At 44.2% G+C, this 24,752-nt stretch overlaps 1 protein-coding gene and 1 long non-coding RNA gene across 5 annotated transcripts in view; both read left to right on the forward strand.

Annotated features, from left to right (window-relative positions):
* Positions 1 to 1,052: 1,052 nt before the first annotated feature.
* Positions 1,053 to 11,287, forward strand: FGF20 (fibroblast growth factor 20). Its single transcript, XM_072625660.1, has 3 exons — positions 1,053 to 1,686; positions 8,470 to 8,573; positions 10,166 to 11,287. The coding sequence occupies exons 1-3, from the start codon at positions 1,380 to 1,382 to the stop codon at positions 10,409 to 10,411; spliced, it is 657 nt and encodes a 218-aa protein (XP_072481761.1). The 5' UTR covers positions 1,053 to 1,379; the 3' UTR covers positions 10,412 to 11,287.
* Positions 11,288 to 23,583: 12,296 nt separating this feature from the next.
* The window catches only part of LOC140515051 (uncharacterized), a 92,061-nt gene continuing 90,892 nt past the window's right edge, over positions 23,584 to 24,752 (forward strand). For all 4 annotated transcript variants that reach the window (XR_011970822.1, XR_011970823.1, XR_011970825.1 and 1 more), the window contains exon 1: positions 23,584 to 23,972. This is a non-coding gene — a long non-coding RNA (uncharacterized lncRNA). The remainder of the gene's footprint in view (positions 23,973 to 24,752) is intronic.

Below are 24,752 nucleotides of genomic sequence, written 5' to 3' on the forward strand. Positions count from 1 at the left end.
TTCCTGATTCCAAGTTTGGCAGTATGGTGAAACCGACCGGTTATTTGTCAGACTCCTACTTTAAATGCACAAGCTTAGAAGTAATTTCACCGACTCCAGTTTTAGAACCCTGGCAGTAAACAATGTTCCACTCCTAGATACTCGGCCCTGCGCCCAGTAGGTGTTTTCTCATCTTAGTTTGGAGAAATGGCTATTGAAAGACTTAATTTCTCCCCGGGCGCCCTGTGTCGACTGCAGAGCGCTAGCACGTGGTTAATTAGGGAGCCCTGACCTCAGCACCCAAGTTCCAAAGCCCCGGGAGACATACAAAGCCTCCATCTACCCAGGTGAGATCTGGGGCTCCGACCCACCAGATAAGCATTAAAGGGCACTTTGTGGTAAGACCTAAGTAGTCTTCTTGATTATGCAAAAGAAAAATTCCCCCCTATCTAAATGATAAAAGCGAAGGCGACTTGCACGCACACTGAATTAGGGCTTTAAAATTAGAGAGGAAGTCTGTGCTGCTTTGATTTTTTCCGCTCAAGTGTGTCTGGGCAGGTCCCGCCCTGAGGACCCGCCCTCCCTCTTTCCCCTCCTATCTCTTTGCACCTGTCCTCGAAATGCTGAGCCCGGGTCGACCCTACATCACCTCCCACGCCAAAGCCCCACTTTTGCCCCTCTCTCTTCTCAGTTGGGCTGTCTTAGTCCTGGGGGGGGGGGGGGGAATCCACTATCGAGGAACCGCTGAACCCTGAGGGGGTGGCGAGGGCGCGGAGAGGGGGCGAGAGCAAAGTCCTCTTTCGTGGGGTGTGGAGGAGAGGGTGGCGCACGGAGGTCCTTACCAATGGGGAGGGATGCTCCGTCGCACTGCAGGCCGAGAGCAGGGAGGCGCTTGCTCCCCTGGGGCCCCTGGCACGGGGAAAAGGTGGGGGAAGGGCCGGTTTACAATTTCAAACACCCACCCCTTCTCCCAGCTGAGGCGGCTGGGGCGGCGGGACCGCTCCCACCAAGGGGCCTCATTAGCATATGTCAAGAACCTGCATAAATATCCCGGCAGGCTGCAAGACAAGCTTGCCAGAGCCAGTAGGTGTAGCGGGGTGTGAAGACCTAATACGTGAGTCCGGTCCGTGCGCTCCCTCGCGAGGACAGCGGCGGACCCACCTGCGGCGCCTGGGCAGGGTCCTCCCTGATGGTCCCATTCTGTTCGCAATGCCCTTCCTCGCTTCCCGCCTCTGAACTGGGCACCTGAGTGGCTGCTGGACACCCTGCACTCTCGGCTCCCGGGGGCTTGGCCCTGTGGTGTGGGCTGGGCCGTCTCCACTCTCCCACTCCGCACCCTCTAGCCCTGCATCCTCCTTGGGGACAGCTACGAGGCTGCCGTCGGCGGCCGAGGCCGGTTCATGGCTCCCATGGCCGGCGCCCACGCCGCCGTCGGGGGTTTTCTGGGCTCTTGGGAAGGCTTGGCCCAACCTCCGCTAGGCGCGCCCTTCTTGCTGCCCCCGGCGGGGCAGGGCCCCAGACCGCGGGCGCCTCTGCTGGGTCCCCGGGGTGGCCCCGGCCCTGGCCTTAGCCCAGGGGCTCCCGCCGATTTCGCTCACCTCCAGGGGGTCTTGCGACGGAGGCAGCTCTATTGCCGTACCGGCTTTCACCTGCAGATACTGCCCGACGGCCGTGTGCGGGGCACCCGGCGGGACCACAGCCTGTTCGGTGAGTGACTGCGGCCCCCAAGCCCAGACCAACCTAATCTCGAGAGGTCCCCGCCTAACTGCTCACCAGTTGTGTGACCCAGGGCAAGCCTCCTGCTCCCTCTGGGCCCTACTTTCTCTAGCTGTAAAATGCAGAAATAGAGAGGGAAACCTGGACCCGGAGTCTGCAGACTTGGGTCTACCCCGGCGGTCTGTTCAGGCACTGCTGATTGGCCTCTGAGGGTTAGTGTGGGGTAGAGTGGAGGGTGTGAGGAGGCTCTGACCAGCAAGGCAGCGGCAGGACCCCTGTCCTCTTCTCCAGTCTCCCAACTCCCTCGCCAAACCTTTTTTTCCTGGCTGTGGCAGAGGCCAGCAGATAGAGAGGCAAAGAAACTTCCTCCAGGAGCAGAAGGTTTAGCCAGTCCGAAATCGACTGCTTTCCAAACTTTCTTGTAGGAAGCCTAGCCTAAGAGTTCTTTCCAGCCGAGATGTTCAGGATTTCAGATTTGGAAAGAGCCTTAGAAGTGCCCTCACTTTACAGGTGGGGAAACTGAGACTCAGCAAAGGTCGTTGCCCAGGGAACAAGCAACTGGAAGTCTTGCGCTTGCGTTGTGAAGCTTTCCTCCCAAGCAACTCCAGTATTATGACAAAATGCCTTTTTGTATCTGAAAATAGCCATTTGAGGGGATTGGCAGAGTGTGTTTGTGACAGTTGCTCTGCTTCCCTGACCATGCTTTCCGCCACCCAAATAACTGAGAACCCCAATCTCCATCCCCCCCAATCCTAGTTCACAAAGTGCTTGGTTCACCAGATAAACAGTTTTTGGGGAATGAGGACGAAGTAGGACGTATTATTCCCCCAGTCACCAGATGAGAACGCCTCAGTCTAGAGCAGGGATTCTTGGCTTTTCCTAGACCTCGGTACCTTGGACAGCCTGGTGAAGCCCCTTCTCCACCACACGCTTTTGAATGCATAAAATGCACAGGATTACAGTCAACCAAGTATGTTAGAATCGAAATACTAAAAACCACTTTCCAGACACCCCAGTGCAGAGAAACCAAGTGGCTAGTCCCCACAACTGGGATTCGAACTCCCAGCTTCCTGGCTGAAACTTGTCGTTGCAGGGCAATAGGAGAACGAGATGTAGGTGGTTTGTCTGGTGTTCGGTTCCCTTGTTCAGTACGGGGCTTGGCGCTGGCTGGAGAGATGCCAGGAGATAGGAGCAGCAGTGAGAAAGACCAGGGGAAGTTAGCGGAGAAACTCTCCACTTGAGGGAGCCGGCCGGGGGCAAGGGAGCAGGAAAGAGACCCGAGTTCCAATAAAACCATTGTGCTCCGCTGGAACCCGAGCAGAGAGCACTTTCCTATGAGGTAGCTCGGGGGAGCACCACCTGTCCGGCGGTCACATGGCTAGTGAGAGTTTTAGTCTGGATTTAAAACCAGGGCTCTGGAGTCCTAATCCAGGGTGCAGAGCACTGGACCCGGAATCGGGAAGGCCTGAGTTCCAGTGCTGCCCCAGACACTTAACCTGCTTGTTTCCTCATCTGGACCATAGTGATAATACTTACCTCCCGGGGTTGTTAGGGTTTTACGGATTAATATTTAAGAAGTCCTTATATATGCGCGCTATTATCGCCCCTCCTAGGAACTAATTGCCTATGGAGCTTTGGGCAAACCCCTTCACTCCCTCGCCTTCCAGTTTCCCCCAGACCAAACGAGGGGTGAGCCCGTGCTCTAGCTCTAAAGCTCTAAGCTCTGGAATGAATAGGATTTGCAAGGCAGAGCCTCAGGCAAAGTGGCTGCGATTTCCCTCGAGCTGTTGTTTGTGATTTCCACAGTGATTCCCTGGGGCCTCCTAAATCCTCCTTGGAGCTAAACTTTAGTGTGATCTTTTCCAACTCTGTGTATCTCCTGGTACTGCACCTTTGTATAGCTCACGGTCAAGCTGTCTGAGCACACTAATCCCAGAGATTTGGAAGAGAAACCTTGAGTCTCCCATTTTGGCTCCGATTCCCCACTAAGCCCCTCCCTCTTGTTTTCCTGCAGGGCCTGAGCTCCTGGCCAGCTCGGGCCCATTTGGAATATACCTCTGAGATAGAGGAAACTGAGCTCAGTGAGAGTGGGTGACCTGGGTACCACCCCCAGGACTTCTGGACTCGTTTAGAGCCTGGGAAGCTTGAGAACCACTGACTGACTCCAATTGAGGCCAATCTTCAGGTAGCTAACCCAAGTTTTCTGTTCTAGTGATTATCCCATTTCAGCGTCTGATAAAAATCTATTCTTGTCTCGTTCTCCGGTCACATATATTGTGAGATAGAAAAACATTTGGGATCCCTCCAACTCTGTCTGGGGGCTCATAGGGACTGGCAGAGGCTTACCCAGATCCACCTTTGTACCTTACTCATGGTAAACACTCAGTAAACACATGATTAAATTCCTGAGCAAGGACAGATGTTCATTCCTCTGAGAATGGAGGCTGTCTAGTGGGATTGCAATCTTTTCAGAACATCAGTCTTCTTCAGGCCTCTCCTTGAAAACATTCAGGATTAGGTGTTAATTGGTATTTAAATGATTTGACCCTGCTGGTGGTAGCAAGTTAATTCCTGGCCCTGAGCTCAACACTGAGATAGTAGGAGAATGTACTCCAGCCACTCAAGGAAGAAAAGTGCTTCTTTCTCCCACCCCACCCCCAAGACTTCAGGAACATCACCTGGTCTGGGTACTGGGTCTTATCTGGCCAGCAGAGAATGCCTGGGCTTGGGGAGGAGGCACTTTTCCTGCAGGGGTCCCCTTACCCATCCCCTCATCTTATTTAGCCATTGGATACAGATTCAGAAATGCGTTTCCCAAACATTCCAGGGATGACTCTTGAAATTGTAAAATAACAATTTGTACAGTTTGGGAGACACTAAGGGGAATGCTTAATTGCTACCTTTGGTGGCAGTTTGGCACCACTTGAAGGGAAAAAATGTTTTTGGAGTTGAATATGACTTCATTTCAAAAGCACCCCTCCAGAACACAGGTATTGAAGCCCCTTGGATGCCCTGAAGGTAGATGTTTGCAGACTTAAGAAAGCGAGCTCTTTCAAGCTTCCATCCTGAATCAGAGCTGTTCTGTAGAGTGTTGGATTTCCTAGAATAGATTACCGTGAAGTCATTTGTTGGAGAAAAGTAGAGCTCCAGGTCAGACTGAGGCCTCTTTGGGATCTTTGGCCTTTCTTTTCTGGATTCTCACTCACTTTGTCTGATTTGTGCCCAGGGTTAACTCATTTGTTTTTGATGAGTTTAAGGAAGGCTGGCTTTGAAAATGGTACCAGAATGACAAAATTCTGCTGCCTTGGCTCCGGGGGCAGTGGGAGTCCGGAGATCCCACTACATGGAATTTTGCTTACCTCTTGCAAGTTTTTTTCACAGCTTCTTTTTGTAAAGGACTTAGCTGAGTTGCTGCCTTACATTTTAATTTTAAAAAGCCTTGTCAAATCTCATTTAGAAATCAAATGATTACAAATCTCTATGGGGTGTCCTCTTTCTTTAGGGAGGAAAACGGAGCAGCTTGCAAACAGTGGAGCTTGAATCCTGAGGGAGTGGACGGGTATAGCACCCACCCACAGCTGCTCACCTCCCCCAGAACAAAGAGGAAATAATTTCTTCCTGGTCATATCCAAGGTTTTGTCTTTACTGCTTTGTCTTTTCTGTCTTTTGGAGTGTAGAGGATAGGAACCCAAATTCTTGATCATCTTGATCATCATCTCTTTCTTTGCCTGCATCAGTGAGTTGGAATCACATGTGCAGAAAGGCCCTTTGTGGACACCCTGGGGGGTTCTCACCACCCTCAATTAGGCGAAATCTAGATTAATCTCAGTCTCCCACCTCAATCCCCAGAAGCTCAATTACAAACTGATCTCGAAAACATCCAGTTTGTAAATTTCAAGAACTGGGATTGTGATGGGAACCTAGGAGTTGGCTGGGGTGTGGCCTCCACCAATGGAGTTTGGTACTTTCTCTGCCCCGTCAACCCCTGGGAGTCACCTGGGGAAACCAAGGTGAAATGAATTGCTCACGGTTACATATCTAGCATGCATCCTCTGTGAGATCATTGAACCCAGGGCTTCCTTACTCCAAGGCTAGCTCCCCACACCATTAGGAATCTGCCAGAGGAGATTTATTTGCTTTCAGATACCCAAAGATTTATTTACTTACAGTTACCCAAAGACAAACAGAGCCCTTCCTTGCAGCTTGAGCCTGTGCTTGTCATCCTAGTCCCCATCTCCCTCATCCCCAACTCCTCTAACCCTGGGCAGCCTTAAGAAGGGAACACTTTGTGAAGACCAAAAGCTCTGGAAACCTTGGCCCAGACCCTGGAGGGTACTAGGGAATACTTTAGAGTTTTTGGGGTCTGGGCAGGAGACACAAGTTCTCTCTGAGTGTCTCCCTGTAACTGCAGTCTGGTTTGTTCTCTGAAAACTTCACCTGGAAATCAGGAGAACTGCTCTGACCCCGATTTCCAGGGTTTTTCCCATGGCACTCAGTAAGCACTTAATAAATGCTTGCTGACTGATGGCTTTCAAAGTCTGATGGCTTCCCTGCTGGGTGGGTGAGTGGAGGCTCCTTTCTCCCTAACAACTGAGACAGAGCTTTCACCCAGATCGGTTGGTATTGCAGGAAGCGATTGTCATTTCTCCTGTGCAATGGGGAGGAAGAGAGCAACCATTTGTTAAGTGCCTACTGTGTGCTAAGTACTTTGCAACTCTTTCTTTGATTCATCAGGATTATTTAAATTTCCCAGAATTCCCAAGGTCTTTGTGTTCCTTAGGAGAGTGGAAGGATGGGGAGAGGCACGAGAAGGTCAATTCCATTGCATTGTATGCATGTGCAAGTTCCTCCCTCTAGCCCAGTTTGAGATCAGAGGGGGTTTGTACCTTTCCCCTTCCACTTGGTTTCCAAGTAAAATGGAATTCTGGGATGAGTTTATTTAGGCACTTTATTAACGATAAGCATTTATACGGTACTTTAAGGTGCTTTTTGAGTCTTAGCTGAGTCTCATAACTACGCTGGAAGGTAGGTGCTAGTATTATTCCCATTTTACAGATGAAGACATTAAGGCAGCCAGAGGTTAAATGACTTGCCCAGAGTCTCATCACTAATAAGTGTCCGAGGCTGGATTTGAACTCTGGTCTTCCTGACTTCAAGTCCAGCACTCTATTTACTGTGCCACCAGCTGTCTATAAAATATATTTTTAAAACCCATGAAAATGAATTATACCAAATATCTTTAGGAAGGCTCCTGACATTTACAAGGCAGGAGATTTTAAAGATCATAATTCAGAGAATTGTTACTTATCAGGTATGGGGCCATTGCATTTGAGGTGCTATTCATTCCACACCTAGGACTTGACACATTTTTAAAGCTGCAGAATCTGTGTGTATGAGAGTTGTCCAGCATTGATACTTTTAACCAGAGTCTGACACAAGTTAATTTTTATTTGATTGCCTGTTGCTTCCTCCCCCCGCCCCCAACTCCTCCTCTTTACTAGGCAAAGCTTTGGTCTGTCTTTGCCTCCTCCAGGCAGGAGTATTGATTCCTCCCAGCTGCTAGAAGGTCGTTTAGTTTATGGGCATCTCACAGGTTGACCCCGGGAAAGCTTGAAAGGATTCTGTGCCTTTCTGGAGCATCAAAAGTTCTTAGCAGAGAGTGCCTTGGATGCTAGAGAAGATAAAGCTCATTAAACATCTAGGCTCATTGCTCTGTACATGTCTTTGGGCTCTGGAAGTCAGAGGCTGAAAAATGGTCTGAACCTCTGAATTGGAAGTCTGTACAGTGAACCAAGAAATGAGTTTGGGAGATGAGCTGGGCAAAAGTACAAACCTGCCTCCTTCTGTTCTGGCTCTGGTTGGGGTGGGGGGTGGGAGGGACAGCTCCAGGTCCTGAGAAGTTACATGTAGACTATGGCAGTGTTTTCTGGGTCTCAATGGAAGAGCTGCAGGCAGTGTCCCCAAGGATGTGGGGGTAAAGGCAGGGAGGTTTTTACAAAACCTGTTGTTGTTCATGGTAGCAATAACCTTCCATTACTGCTTGTACCCCCATACCAAGCATAGGAAACCAATCAGAGAGGGGCCTTAGATGTCATTTCACCCAGCTTTCATTTCAAATCTGAGGAAACTGAAGCCCCGAAAAAGCGAGCAAGTTGCCCCAGTATAGTAAGTGATGGATCAGAATCACTGGATTTGGAGCCAAGGGGCCTGGGTTCAAATTCCAGCTTTCCTGCTTACTACCTACATGACCTTGGGCACATCTCTGGGCCTCAGTTTTCTCAGCTGTAAAATGAGGGGGTTGGCCTAGATCAGAAAAGTTCTTTTGTGCCTTGAACCTCTTTGTCTGCCTGTGCACTCCTCCTCAAAATCCCATTTTAAAATTCATGAATAAAATATATAAGATTACAAAAAACTCATATTGAAATACAACAATCAAAGTTAAGTGCCATAGATTAAGAATCTCTGCATTGGAGTCTTTTTGCAGTTACTTGATATAAGTACGTGCTTCCTTGACTGGAAAAGTGCTAAGACAGGTTTACTAAATTATTAAGATGGGTATGATTTTCTTGTGGAAGGAAGTTAGAGAGGAGGGATCAAGAATGGCTGGATGGTGTGTGTGTGTGTGTGTGTGTGTGTGTGTGTGTGTGTGTGTGTGTGTGTGTGTATGTGCATGCGCACATGTGTGTGACTTTTCCTATTAACTGGTGCCAGAAAAATGTGCTCTAGCAAGGATACAATGAATAAAAAGACATCTTTACTTTGTGGTAAATGCAGGGATCCTGGAGTTCATCAGTGTGGCTGTGGGACTGGTCAGTATCAGAGGTGTGGACACTGGCCTCTATCTCGGAATGAACGACAAAGGGGAGCTCTATGGATCAGTAAGTGTGACTTGTCTCTTTGGGGCATTGAAGGGGGGGCATGTGGGGGGCTCTGTGAACATGTGTGTCCAATGTCCTCACTGTACATTGATACTGTAATATCGAGATGCTTGGTCTCTCTAGCAGGCCATCACCTAGAAAGAAGTCCTCTGGCGTGCTTGGTGAATTCCTTGCAGAGGTCTGGTGGGAAGACTTAGCCAAGAATCCCACGAGATGGGGAGTTCAGTGGGGAGAGGGGCTCTCACATGAAGGATTTCTACCTGGGAACCATTGAAGTTATGATGTTGGGCTTCTTCTGAAGTCTGGTGCCCTGATAGTCCAGGGCTGTGCCTGCTTGTCTCTCTCTGATGTTCCCCTAACCCCTTGTCATTGGCCTCCACCAGTCTCCCAGAAAAGTTTGGGGGCATTTTTTAAATTTCCCTTTACACTGCTGAAGGAATTCTTCTTTCTTTAATGAACCCTGGGCTGTATATTTCAAGAATCTTGCTGTATAATGAAACGCAATGAATTTGAGTCCACATTTAATTCTAGTTAAAAAGAGCCCAGTGACAGAGCTGCTTGTTTCCCAGGGGTGGGCTGCAGGAAGCCTTCTTAGCAGCAGAATTCTAATGAACAGTTTAATTTCTTTTTTCATTGTTTAGTATTTTATTTCTCCCCAATTACATGTCAAAATAGTTTTTAACATTCATTTTTAAAACTTTGAGTTCCTAATTCTCTCCCTTCCCCCCCCGCCATTGAGAAGGCAAGCAATTTGATATAGGTCATACATGTGTAGTCATGCAAAACACTTTCGCATTAGTCATATTGTGAAAGAAAACAAAGACAGAAAAGGAAAGAAAAACCTTGAGAAATATTAAGTAAAAAAGTTAGGAGCACAAGAGGAAAAGATGAGGAGGACAGACAGTTCAGCCATAAAGTGGAGCAAGAGCATGGACCAGAGGCTGGAGCCTCCATGCGGAGTATGATCAGGAAATAGCTAGGAAAGGTGAATAGAGGAATGTGAAATTAAATTCCTCTTATTAAATGCTTTTACTTTAGGCTAGACTCTGTGCTAAGCATTGAAAGTGAGACAATTCCTTCCCTCAAGGACTTGGTCTTCCCTGAGTAGACTGTAATATGGGGGGGATGGTGGCCAGGGAAGGGATTTTTTTGGGGGAGGAGTCACAAGGATGATGAGTGGACCAACAGGGGAGTCCAGTGCCATAGCCTTCGAAGAAGCAGTGGTACTTTTGATTTCAGTATTCAGAGCAAGAGGCAGAAAGGGGAACTGAGGCAGGGTTACCAGGAGTAGGAGGAAAATGAGGACATATGGTCCTATGCACTACACAGCTGGGTGCCCTCTCTCTTCCCTAGTTTGGAGGGTGGAACAGCAGCAGGGTAGAACATGGATGGGCTGATGATGATGATGAAGATGATGAAGATACATGGCATAAACCCAGGGGATTCAGAGTAGACACTGTAGACATGTTTATTCCTCCAGAGGTCCACATTGTGGACCAGGCACCTCAAAAAGATTTTTGATCTTGGTAGGCGATACAAAGAGAAATCCTCCCCAAACTTCTCTCAGCTGACCCTTGATTTCCTTCCTCTAGGAGAAGCTGACTTCTGAATGTGTCTTCAGGGAGCAGTTTGAGGAGAACTGGTACAACACTTATTCATCCAACATACACAAACATGGAGATTCAGGCCGCAGGTTCTTTGTAGCCCTCAACAAAGATGGGACCCCAAGGGATGGAACTCGCTCCAGGCGTCACCAGAAGTTCACTCACTTCCTGCCCAGGCCAGTGGACCCAGAGAGGGTCCCTGAGCTGTATCGGGACGTACTGCTATACAGCTGAACACAGCCCCAGCCTCCTTGGACTGTCTTCTCTCCAGTACTGTTGCCCCACTGGCCTCGAAGCCCCCTGGCAACCCCGGCTTAGGGAGAATGGATTGGGAAGAATGGTCCAGTGAAGATCTTTGGTTCTTTTGTTTTGATTATTTTCCTCTGCCCAAATGTGGTTTCAGGCAGATGAGGCCTGCTCTGTAACTTTGGATTTAATCTCCCTTTGGGCTGTTAAAGGTTAGTTAACTGACTGTTGACTAAGCTTGAAATCTAACTCACTAGGCTTATCTGTGAGTGCCCAATCTTTCTGGATCCTGTTTACCTTAGATCAGAATGAGAAATCTTGACTTTTGATACTGCAGAAGAGAGCATTGGGAAACAGGTGGAAATGATCTGCCACAAGTCTTGTTCTGTGACTTTCAGGTATGGCGCAGGGCTGGGACCCATGAGAGCAGTGGATGGGCTTGGATCTCCAGCTGGGAAAGGGCCTTGTCATTGGGTTTTGAGGAACTATTTATACATTTTCAAATTGCGTATATTTATTTTATGTATTTATTTATTGAAGAATTTATTTTTTACTGGGATATGAAGACAATGCTCAAAACAATGCAGAAACCAGACATCGTTGACTGGAACGCCGTGTTGTGGAGCTGTGGACTCTAAGGTTGTGGAGTCTTGGATTGTAACGCTGGTGCCCTGGGCAACCTACCAAAATAGCACCAAGTCTTGAATTTCATTTGAAAAAATAAAAACATAGATTAGGTTACATTTTTCTGCACATGCAGTTACCTTATTGCAACTTTTGGAAATTTTGGCTCCATGGGGCCTTACCAATTTGTTTTGAACTTGATGCACGTTTGAAAGGGAATTAAAATGTTTTTCTATTTCATCTTCTTTCTCTTTCCATTATTTTTAAGACAAAACCTTTATTTTACATATAGAGTGTGTTCCTAAGAGTGTGAAACACTCTGAATCTTGGAAACAGTTGACTTAACATTTCAACTTAGGGAGTTCATGATGGTGGCCATCCCCATGTTAATAGTACACTCTTTCCTTCCAACATTGCTGGGAGGTAGACATTGAAATGTCCTCATTTTTTCTTATTTTATTTATTTTCAGTGTTCTACAATCATTACCATATAACTTAGATTTTTTTCCCTCCCTCACCCCTCCCTCACCCCACCCTCACTGAGACGGCATACAATTTTATATAGGTTCTACACATACATTCCTATGAAATACATTTTCGCCATAGTCATGTTGCATAGAAGAATTAAAATGAATGGGAGAAATCATATAACAAACCAAAATGTAATACAAAGTAAAAGGATCTGCTACATTCTGTGACTGAATTCCATAGTTCTTTCTCTGAATGTGGAAGGCATTTTGCCTTAAAAAACCATTGGGAGTTTTTTAAGTCCTTGTACCAGAAAAAAATCCTCGCACATTGTGACTGTTGCTGTGTACAAAGTTCTCCTGGTTCTGCTCCTTTCGCTCAGCATCATTTTATATAAAAGATCATATAAGACTTTCCAGGCCTCGCTGAAGTCTTCCTGTTCATCATTTCTTACAGTATAATAGTATTCTATTACATTCATATACCATAATTTATTCAGTCATTCCCCAATTGATGGGCATCCCCTTAATTTCCAGGTTTTGGCCACCACAAAGAGGGCCGCTATAAATATTTTTTCTACATTTTTTCCCCCATTTTGATGATCTCTTGGGGATAAATATCCTCATTTTCCATGAGCAGAAGTGAATCCTGAGAGCTGGGATGGTTTGCTTGCCATCACCTAACTAGTGAGCTGAAGGTGAACAGAATTTTGGATTCTACAGCCAGTATTCTCCCTTCTAGGCAGCTAGGTGGTGCTAGACTCCAGCTGCCCTAAGTGGATGCAGTCTGTTTTATCAGTCTTCACGGCTGCATGGACCAAGGAAATTTAGGATACTGAGTGTGCATTTTGGAGGTGAATGATTCAGGTTTAAATTCTGGTTTTTCCGTGGTGTGGCCTTAAGTCACTTCCTCCTCTGAGGGGTTTGGATTGGATGACCTCAGAAGTCCTTTCCAAAACTGAGTTCCTTCTAATGTTACTGCATAACATTGTGGCTTGATACCCAGTCTTGAGGGCCAGTGGAAAGGCCTGCTGTTTGCTTGTAGCACCTTTAAACAAGGCTCTTACCAAAGGCCTATTGTTACTGAATTAAGCAAGCTAGCTTTGGGTGGCTGGGACATCCTGCTGTTGACTCTTCTTTGTCTTGAAGTAAATCATATGTTTATTATGGAACCTACCATGTGCCATGATAAGTGCTGGAGCTGCAAAGAGAGGCAGAATCCAATCCCTGTCCTCCAGGATCTCACACAGTCAGGGGAGGGGTTCACTTTATATCCCTATGAACTGCAGCCTAAGCAAGACACTGGTCCTCCTTGACTCATGAATACCTTGCTTCCTTCAAGTTCATCTCCCCTGTTCTCAGCCTAGCGCAGCCCCCAGTGGTGCCTCTTATTTTTACATAGCGTCTATTGATTGACCTGTATACATACTGTTTCCCCTGATAGACTGGAAGCCCTTTGAGGGCAGGAATGGACAATTTCACTTTTGACTTTGAATCCGCAGCACCCAGCTTAGTGCCTGACGCATTGTGAGTGGATTGATTTTCACAATGGCCCTGGGAGAGGCATTACTGCCCTCATTTTGTGGGTGAGGAAAGTACCCTCATGTGAAGGGAGATCTAGAACATAATAATAAGGACTCACATTTATGTAACACCTACTATGTGCTGCATACTGTGCTAAGCATTTACAACATCTCATTGAATCCACACAGCAGCCCTGGAAGGTAGACTCCCATTTTACAGATGAGAAAACTGAGGCAGACAGAGGTGGAGAGACTTTATCAGGGTAACACAGCTAGTAATTTTCAGAGGCAAGAGTTGACTCCTAGTTTCCCAGCTCCAGATTTAGGGTTCTTTCTACTTCGCTATATTCCTGGAGTTTATCATTAGCAGGATTATTTGAGATAGCACAGATCCATAAACTTTTCCATCCCTGAATCCCAGCCATTCTTCTCAATATGTCTCACACTGAGTCTCTCTTTTCCATTCTCCTCACTGCTGTCCCATTCTGAGTCCTGGTTATCTCATTGACTATGGAGGCCTCCTGCTAACTAGCTCCAGGCTCACATCTCTCCATTTCATCCTTTGGTCACATTGATCTCTCTAAAGCGTCACTTGGATTAGGTCACACATGGTTCACAACCATGAATGGCTCCCCATTGCCTGTGGAATAAAAAGCAGAACTCTAATAAAAGTGACAGTGACCCTGGCCCCTCACAGTCCTACAGTTCTTCAAAGTGCTACCCAGGGTCAAAGGACGTTCACATTTCATCACCACTTTATAGGTAGAGATGAACTGCAAGAGGCAAGGGGACTCCTGCAGGTGGTCACTGGCATCTCCAAGACTCAAGCTCAGCCCTGCCACTCCCCACTGTGTACAATCTGCCCTTCCACCACTTCTCTTCCCTCACCCCCTGCCTCAAGCTTCTAGGCTATCAGGATGGGGGCTGGGGAAGCAGTCTACTAAGACTATACTTCTACAGATCCACTGCAGATCCTAAGCCTGGAAGGTTAGCCTTCTGGGGTAGGGGGGTGGGATGGGATGGTGAGGATTGTCATCAAAGAAGGAAAAGACCAGCTGAGCATCTGTGTATGTCTGAGGTCTCCAGGTCTCGAAAAACTGATGAGAATGGTATCTAAATTATGATGAATTATATATTAAGAACATTATTATAAATTACATTTGAATCATATAATTATGTTTCTATTAATTATATATTAATGTAGTAATATAATACTTATTAAATGCAAATTTCTTCCTGTCCTTTCCCCTCCCCCTCCTCTTTCCTTTCCTCCTTCTCCTCCTAGATATGTTCTGTGTGCTTTTAGTGTTGTCTTCATTCACAGATTCCTAATCCTAGTTCTTCTGATTCTTACTTCTCTCTGCATCAGCTCACACGAGTCTTCCATGTTTCTCTGAATTCTTTGTATTCATCATGCCTTCCTGTACTTGACTTTGCTACCAGTGGATTTGGGCTGGGAGCTTACACAGTGTTCCTTACTCCAATGTCCTTCTGCCCAATCTTGGTTGGATTGGTTGCTCAGTGTTGAGCCAGGATGAATGTTAAAGCATATTCAATCAGAGAAAAAAATGCACCATTCTCTTAGCCTAGCGCTTGGCTTCATTTCACATGTAGGTTTAACTCAGCCTTACATGGCTATCCATTAATTTCCATGATCTTCCTTTGCTGTCATCCTTGATGATTTGAGAAATATGGGTAGAAAGTATCTCCAATTTTATTTCCTTCTTACTCTAAAGATGCCGGCACTGTCAGACCCACTCTCAGGATTGGTAAATCCTTAACCTAGCTTGGTTCAGGTCTCCACTTCCTCCACAGCAGCTTTTCCCCACTAGGGGTTGCCTCCTCACTTTGCCCCTCACCTCTGCTTCCCATCTCCCTTCATACATTGTCCTCACCCATTAGAACCTAAGTAAGCTTGTTGAGGGAAGGAATAGTTTCATGAGCTTGTGTTTGTCCAGTGCCTAGCACACAGTTAGCACCTAATTAAAGCTCGAACATGATTAATTATGCTGATTTCTTCCAATGATCAATCATATTGGTGCTATAAATCCAACTTATTTAGAGTGAATTTGAAAATGTATATATTTCTGTAGTCTTTTGCCAGGATTTTGACATTAGGATTCAACATTCCTAAGGACCACTTGGGCACAGCTCTCCAAAGCCAGTCTGTGGGTCCTGACTGGATATGAGCCATCAATTTTCTAGAGCAGGAGTTAGTCCTTCATCTTGTAGTGTCCTAGACTCCTATGGGGATAGTCTGGGGAAGCCTACGGACCCCTTAGGGAATCACGCTTTTCAATGAGTACATTATGGCACAGAGAATTTAAAGAAAATGAATCATACATGTGGAAATACAAGTATCAAAATACTTTCAAACGTTCAAGCTCTTGCCCGGGAGTGTGTGGGCCATGTGCAGCAGTGAAGCCCTCAATGACTCTTCTGAGTTGCTGGGATTGGTGGAGATAAAAAAGACTAGAAGAGACGTGGTTTTGGATGCCAAGTCTCACCCTCCAAGGTGGGGATGTTTGGTGGGAGGTGGGGGGAGGGGTGGAAATGACCATTTCAGAAAACCAGTGGAAAGGGGTGTGGCCCCAGCGTAATAATAGCAGGTAAGTCCGTCCATAGGCCAGACTCACGCACCATAAATACATGGGTATATGCCTACAGGCATGCCTGCATATATGTAAATACACAGTTACCAGTTATATGATAATATACTTACAATGTATTATCATCATGTTTTATATCTGTGTAAGCAGTAGTTCTTTGGTTGGTCAGCATCTCTATTACAGGATAACCAGCAGACATTTTTACATCATATTTTTTCTTTGAAATTCACCGTCTTTATCACACATTTATTTATATATGATATATGTATATATTACTTATATGTTAATTTATTATCACAGTTATTGCAACAGACAAATAGTAATATTGCTAAGAAATATGCAAAAATCCATCGAGTACTGGGTTCCTTTCAGACTGCCAAGCCCTGGTCATTTGTGCCAGATTCCCCTCCCTACTCACATCTCCTCCTTGGAATCCCAGTTGTGTCAACTTCCTGGCTAGCCTTAGACAAGTCCTTTTGTTTCTCTTGGCCTCAGTTTCCTCCTCTGTAAAATAAAGGGCCCCAGACTGGCCAGTTTCTGAGGCCCCTTTCAGATCGAAATCCAAGAGACTATTAAATGCCTACTGGATACAAAGCACTTGGTGAGGTACTAGGGAACAGAGACAAAGCCCATTCTGGAAAAGGAAACTGGAACCAGGTGATGAGCAGCCTCTGAAGAGGAGACTGAACTTGCAGGTGTCAGGGGGTGAAAGGGAGCCATGGGATCCTGCTGTCCTGGCTGTGATTTCAGCTCCCCACACTCACTTCTCCCTTCCCTCACATGCCTCCCACGTTCTGTCCCTTCCCATCCCATGTCCAGTAAACAGATCCCAGAAGCTCAGGGAGGGTTGGCTAGAGGTGTTCTTGGCCATTTTTCTTGCCTGCAACTGTAACTTAATGGTTCTATTCTTCCTCACTGCCAATGCTGCACCACATTAAAGGGGGAGAGTGAGGGATGACTCGTGGTTCCAGACTGCACTAGACGATCCTACTGAGGCTCTAGAGGGAATCGGATCAGATCTTCTCTGAAGCTCTGGGGAGTGGGTGTAGCTTCAGATGTACATGGAGGAGTCCTATCACACCAGGTGCCCATCATGACAGGCTAAGGATTTAGATTAGAACTGGAAGACACCTTAGCCCCCCTCCCCCTTTTAGATGAGATAACTGAGATCCAGAGAAGCAGCGTGTAATTGGCCTACAGTTACACAGGAAATAACAGAAATAGAATTCAAATCCAGGCCCTCCGACTTTCCTTTCTGTTGTGCTACACAAAGCTGGAAAGGACTTAGAGTGTCATTTGCTCTATGTCTCTAATTTTACAGATGGGAGAAACTAAGTCCCAGAGAGGTAAAAGGATTTTCCCAAAGTAACAAAGCTAGTAAGGCTTAGGATCATGAACTTTCAAGGCAGAAGGGACCTTAAATATCTCCTTGAAAGGTCTCCTTTTACAGAAGAGGAAGCTGACCCAGAGGAAGAATCAACCTGCCTGCGGTCCCGAAGCTAGGAATGTCAGTGCTGGCATTTGATCCTCGTCCATCTGACGCCACAGCTGGCACTCTTTCCAGAGAACTTTGCTTCCAAGAGGTGGGAGACATGAGGAAACAATATCAGATGTTCCCTTTTCTGAGACAGGAAACAGTAGAATGCTGCGTCTCTGGTATTTCCATTTCCTGGAGAAAGAAAGACTGAGTTCAGACCCTGGGTTCCTGGCATGTTGGGGCAGCGCACTCTTGTCCCTCTGGTTTCAGTAAATATTTTGAATTTTAATGGAAAATATGAATGTAAGGGTAAGTATAAGATGCTTCAACCAAGATCCTGGAAGTAGAGAAAGCAGTGAATTTCCAGTCTTACCTAGGATCGAGCTAGTTTAGAACTGAAAGACGGGGTGCTCCCAGCTCACCTAGCCAGAGTTGCCTGTCACAGATAGGGAAACCCTTTGATCTGCGTGACAGATTTCCAGTTGTCCATGGAACATTCTGTTGTTTGGATGAGATGGGTGAGTACCTCCATCCCCATGCTTTCATACGGCTCCCTGAGGATGCTGGCCAGCCACCATGAAATTAGCGGGGTTTGATCTTGGCACGAGGTGCTCATCTGAGACTTGAAAGAAGTAGTTAGGAAAATCCATGCGCTGAAACATTTAAGATATGCTTTGTGGTCTCTCTTTTGTGTGATTGTTAGCCAGGATGCATCCCGAGGAAGGGAGACTGCCAATTCCCTGCCACAGATAGAGAATTTATGGATACCATGGGGATTTCCTATTTGAGATCTGAAGGGAAGCATTTTCCCCTGTTTTTCCCCCATCAAGCATTCAGTCAAAGTCAGCTGACTAACATGGATGAAATCAGGTAAAACACAGAGCTCATTCCCACAGAGAGGATATTTGTTGGATGAATGAATGAAAAAGCTTTTATTAAGCACCTGTTGTGTGCAAAGCTTTGTGCTTAGCTCTGGCAACATTAAACAGCTAAGGGATAAAGTCCCTGTTCTAAGGAGCCTGTGCTCTAATAAGAGACGATCCATTTATTAGGGTGAATGAAAAGGAGCCCAGAGGTGGGGGTGGGGGGGCAGCAGCAAGCAGACGGTAATGCTTCCTTAATTCCATTTTCCATTGCTCAAGTCATATCTTATTGAGACCTACTCGAGGGGATTGTAGAACCTTGGTCCAAGGTGAGGTCGAGCCTGGCTCTGAGGAGGATCCTAGGATTTGCACTGCCAAGGACCTTGTGGGTCAGTTAGTCCAACTCAAGCATTTTAGAGAGCACTTGTATCCAGAACTGGGAAGTCTTTGCCCAGGCCGACCCAGGCAATGAATGAGAGAGTTGAGTCTCCTGCCTCTCAGTGCCAGTATGATCTCTCCCTTATAGCATGTGTAAGGTCCTGTGTCTTACCTATATGAATAGTTTGGCTATTGAAAGGGGCAGAAAATATGTATGCATTTTTGTCACACCTTTACAAAACATAGTGTACCCAAAAATATGCGTCTGATAGGCTTTTTATATGTACACACACGCGGTGCTTTAAAAAATTATTTTCACTTCCAAATTCTCTCTCTTCCTCCACCATTCCTTCACCCTTTGAGAAGGTAAGAGATATGACACCCCCATATGAAGTCATGCAAGACGTATTTCCACGTTAGCCATGTTGCAAAAAGAAAGAAGGAAAGAAAAAAAAATTAAGTGAAAAAAATGTTTCAGTCTGTATTCTTTCTGGAGGTGGACAGCATTTTTCATCATGGGTTTTTTGGAAATGTCATGGTTCACTGTATTCATCAGAGTCGCTAAGTCTTTCACAGTTGATTGTTCTTACAATACCGTTGCTACTGTGTGTATTGTTCTCCTAGATCTGTTCACTTTGCTTTGTATCAGTTCATATAGGTCTCAGGTTTTTCTGAAACCTTCTCCGTTATAATTTCTTGAAGCGCAATAGTAGTCCATCACAATCATATACTTGCTCAGGCATTCTCCAATTGATAGGCACCTCTTCAATTTCCATTTTTTTGCCATCACAAAAAGATACTGTAAATATTTTTGTACATATAGGTCTATTTCCTCTTTCTCTAATCTCTTTGGTAGTATAGGCCTGGAGTGGTACAGCTGGGTCAAAGGGTATGCACAATTTTATAACTCTTTGGGCATAGTTCCGAATTGTTCTCTAGGTTCTTGGTTGAACCCAAGAGTACATTAGAGTACTTCTTTTTCCATATCTCCTCTAGCATTTGTCATTTTTCTTTTCTGTCATATTAGATAATATAATGGGTATGAGGTGGTACCTCAGAATTGTTTTCATTTGAATTTCATGATTAGTGATTTATGATATTTTATTATAATTATTGATGGTTTTGTTTTATTCCTTTGAAAACTGCCTGCTAATATTCTTGGACCATATATCAATTGGGAAATGGTTCTAATTTTTGTAAATTTGATTCACTTCCCTTTATATTTGAGAAATGAGACCTTTATCAGAAAAAAACTTACCATCAATTCTTCCCACCCCAGTTTCCTTCTAATTTTGACTGCATTAGTGTTGTTTGTTTGATTTGATGTAACCAAATTGTCACTTTTAACCACTGGTGGTCCTCTCTATCTCTAGAACTTTTTGCTTGTCCACAGACCTGACTGGTAATTTTTTCCATCTTCCCCTAATTTGCTTATGATATCACTCTTTACGTCTAAATAATGTTCCAATTTTGAGCTCATTTTGGTGTATGGTGTGAGATGCTGATCTGTGCCTAGTTTCCGTCAGACTATTTTCTAGTTTTCCCAACAGTTTTTGTCAAACAGTGAGTTCTTGCTTCAGTGGCTGGGATTTTTGAATTTACCAAACACTTTACTTCTGTATATTGTGTACCTAATATGTTTCATTGATCCACCACTTTATTTCTTATCCAGTACCAGATTGTTTTGATGATTACCATTTGTAATGTAGTTTAAGGTCTGGTACTGCTAGGCTACTTTCCTTCACTTAAAAAAATAATTCCTGTATATTCTTGACATTTTGTTCCTGCAGGTGAATTTTATTATTTTTTAGTTCTATAAAATAATTTTTAGTAGTTTTATATAGCACTGAAAAAGGAAATTAATTTAGAAATGTGTGGTGTTTTAAGTCTGAAACCCAAGTATTAAGGAATGTCTTTTGTTTAACAAATAGGCTATCCAACTAGGAAGTCTAGAACAAAATACTTAGTAGAGAGGTAAAACCCAAGAAAAGAGAGGATATAGCAAGACACCAGCCATCCTCAGTGGGTTCAAGTCACAAAGATTAGACAGACTATGGCACTATTCCCTGAAAAAACTGGAGGATTTTGGAAAGGTCATGCAAAGCAAGAAAGCTACCACAGGACTGGAGAAAGACAGAAACTGTAATTTGGAATGAACGGAGGAATAAACAGTTATTAAGCGTTTGCTACATTCCAGGCTTTGTGCTAAGCACTGGAAAAAGGAATGCAAAAGTGAGAGAGTCCTAGACTTTAAGCAGTTTCTATTCTGATGGGGGAGATAATACATGGAAAGGACTGGTGACTAGTGAAGGAAGGTGTGCTGTGCAGTCACAGTGGTGGCTATGCTGCATTAAGAAAATAGACCAGAAGGCAGTGATGGTTATCAGAGAGGGCTAGAGCTTGCTGTCACATGCATGCAGACAGGGGATGGGGAATAACTGAATTGCCATTACCCAGCACTCCTTCCCTCTTTCTTGTGTATCAATAGGAGTTCATGATTTATTCTCCGGTTATGAGCTAAGCTTCTCCTTTGTACTGACATTTGCCTTTTCTTTCTATAAAGGTTTGGTTAATCATGATATTCTTTTGCATGTGTACCTTAATTGTGACATGAGAGTTGACAGGGTTGTGTTTGTTTGGGTAACTCTCTAAATGTAGTGGCTGAAAATTCCTGTTTCTTAATGGGGATCAAATATACATCCCATGGAGGCTTACTGAACTAGTATTTAAGGGAAGGGAAAAGAATAAACATTTATTAAGCACTTATTATGTACCAAGCACTGGACTAAGAGCTATCCAAATATTATCTCACTTGATCCTCACAAAAGAGGCAAGTGCTGTTATCTTCCCCATTTTATGATTGAGAAAACAGGTAGGCGGAGGTGAAGTGACTTTGCCCAGGGTTACCCAGTTAGCGTCTGAGGCTGGATTTGAACTCAAAGGCACAATGTTCTATTCATTGAGCCACCTAGCTAGATCTAAGTAATAAGAAACAAGGGAAGGAAAAACAAGTTGGAAGAACCCTAGACTTGAATTTGGTCACTCCTTTTGATTGTCTCTAGAAGAGTGACTGGTCTTAATTAAGAGCATGACTGAGAATGTCAGCTCATACTTGGTGCTATGGTTAACTAAGGCTCTGCTTTTGACCTGACCCAAGAACAGAGCTTGGGTGAGCCAATGGAGGCCAAAGCAAAGGGCCTGGGAGGAATGTCCCACCTTGAATCCAGCTCAGCAGGCAGAGATAGGACTTGTCGGTAAAGATCTTCTCCCCCTTTCTGGCTAGTAGGAGGAAAGAGAGCATAGACTCCTGGTAATCCACACTGACGCCTAGCGTTACAAGTAGGAACTTGGTCTATTATGTTTTCACTTTTTTTCCCTCTTGGGAGTTTTTATCTTGGAAATTTTTTCCGTTCTGGTTTTTGCATCTATTAAACAAAACTCCCCTTGTTCCCCAGTATTGCTCAAGCATTTATCATATTAGTACTCTGAAGATTAATTCTGATCTTCATTTTTTCCTGAATTTTCTTTCTAATAGTTTAATTTATTCTTCTTTTTACTGTTTAAGCTTAAAATTGAATTTAGCTCTGTATTGGCTACTTTAGAGGAACATTGCTGTATATTAATTTTAATAAGATTGCTGTATATTAATTTTAATGTTGTATGAATGTTTAATGTATTTAGTTTTAATTATACCTAATTTTGTTCTTTTGTTATCACTCTATTGTTTTAATTTCCTACATTAAAAATAATTTCCCCCTTTGATTGTATTTTTATTTATTTCACTAAATGTTTCCTGATTACATACATTTTTTAACATTCATTTTATAAAATGTTGAGTTCCAAATCCTTCCCACCCCTCCCCCAACCACTGAAAAGGCAAGCAATATGATACCAATCATACATGTGAAGTCATGCAAAACATGTATTAGTCATGTTAGACAAAACCAACACACACAAAAGAAAGAAAAATAAAGTGAAAAGCATCCTTAGATCTGCACTCAGAGTTCACCAGTTCTCTCTCTGGAGGCGGATAGTGTTTTTCATCCTGGGTCCTTTGGAATTGTCTTGGATCATTGTCTTGATCAAAATAGCTAAATCTTTCATGGTTGATCATTATTCCAATATTTCTGTCATGGTGCATGATGTTGTTCTGGTTCTGTTTACTTCACTTTGCTTCAGTTCACATGTTTTCCTAGGTTTTTCTGAAGTCATCCTGATCATCCTTTCTTATAGCACACTAGTATTCCAGCACAATCACATGTTACAACTTGTTCAGCCATTCCCCAGTGGGTAGGCATTGCCTCAATTTCCAGTTCTTTGCTACCATAAAAAGAGCTGCCAGAAATATTTTTGTACAAATAGGTCCTTTTCACTTTTCTTTGATCTCTGTGGGTAGATCTAAATTCTTTTCAAAGTTTTCATATGAATTATATCCATTTAACCAAACTCGATGGACTACTCAGTAACATTACTTTTAATGCTGGCTATTTGGTGATATCTAAGAGAATACCAACTGCTTTATGGTTGAGATTTTGTTATAACTGTTTGTCTAAATGTTACTTTGCTGATATTGTTAGCTAGTGTTGGGAATCAACCAAATTGTTTGGCTAATTGACATGTTACTCTGAAGTGACTGGGGAAATATTAGCATTTTAGATTAACTTTGTGAAAGTATGATTGTGCTACTTAGAAAATATTGTCAGTTTATGCAGGTTAATATTGATAAGGAATTACTGGTAAGTGAAATAGACCTTAAATACAGGGTAGAGGGGAATCCATGAAGGATCTCCTTTGTGAGCTACTTAACTCATTTGACCATTTTCAAATACCTTGAAAAAGTCCAGATGAAGACAGTATCTGGGCATTGATCCTCAGTCTTCAACCTGAGCAGGAGGAGTAATGTAACAACTTGGCAATATTCATGATGGGAAATAATGGATAAGTCCAGCAAGTGCAGTTCAGCTTTGAAAATCCCTTCAGATAGTCATCTATACAGCATTAGGCCATGACAATGACCAGTTTAAATAGAGTTGAGTGACTGAATCCATATCTCCTTAGCTAGGCTAGCTGCCCCTACTATACTTAGACTTCCATGGAGTGATATCTTTCTGGAGCCAGGTAGCAGAATGGCATGTATGCTTTGAGCACAACCTACATGTGCCGTGACCAGGAAACAGGTTACCAGTTCATCACAAAGGAGATAGTCAGGAGGTGGGACCATTTCCTCTGTGTCATAAAGAGAGAGCTTCCCTAAGGGGAAGAGGTTCACTGCATCATGCAGAAAAGCCCAGCCAGCTAGTACATATATGACATGGCAGAGAAGCACCACCAGTCAAAATGAGGAACTTTCTCAAGAGAGAATCCACAACTTCTTGCGAAAAAACAGGGGAAATCTGGCTTACACTAACATCAGTGGGATTACAGAATTGAAAAGGTTTTGACACAATGAAGATGAACAGTCTTCTGATGGCAAACTTCAGGGGGAATCCATAGACTTCTGGGGAGACTGATAGACGTTCGCTCATATCTATTTGATGAACCTGATTAAAAAACTTGAAAAGCATTTTGGGGATGCTGAAATACCAAGCCAGCATATTCTGCATTTGAGGTATCTACATTTTAGTAGAGAGAGGAAAAGCCAGTTGACTTTGAGATTCACATGAATACAATATTATAGAGATTGGTAATGATGCCTAAATCTGTGATCTTATGAACCCATAAAAATAGAAGTGAAGCAACAGGGCAAAGGATACGAAGCCCAAATCAGAAACCCATAAGGGAGACTGGCCTATAGTGGGTACCAAATAAATGCTTATTCCTTTCCTGTCCTTTCACCCCCCTGACAAGAGTGGGATGTGGGATGTGTCCTAGGATTTATGCATAGACCCAGCTTCCCACATCTTGATCATTCTTGGAAAGCACTAGAACAATTTCTTTTGTCGGTGCTGTGTGACTTCCCAGAACATCTTCAGAATCTGTTGTTCAATGACATCACCACAGATTCTAATAATTCATATAGAGCACCCACAGTGGTGTTATTGGAGAAGAAGGGAAGGATATGAATATTATCTTTTGATTCTCATAACCATGCTGGGAAGGTGCGTGCTATTATTATTTTCACTTTTTTGGCAATTTATTGGTTTCTCATAAAGTCATTAGCTTCCACCTGCTCCATTCTAATTTTTAAAGAACTATTTTCTTCAGTGAGCTTTTGAACCTCCTTTTCCATCTGGCTAATTGTGCTTTTTAAAGCATTCTTCTCTTCAATGGCTTTTTGAATCTCTTTTACCATTTGGATTAGTCTATTTTTAAGGGTGTTATTTTCTTCACCATTTTTTTGGGTCTCCTTTAGCAGGTTGCTGACTCGCTTTTCATGATTTTCTTGCAT

The sequence above is a fragment of the Notamacropus eugenii genome, chromosome 7 (genome assembly GCF_028372415.1).
Source record: "Notamacropus eugenii isolate mMacEug1 chromosome 7, mMacEug1.pri_v2, whole genome shotgun sequence".
Taxonomy (NCBI): Eukaryota; Metazoa; Chordata; class Mammalia; order Diprotodontia; family Macropodidae; genus Notamacropus; species Notamacropus eugenii.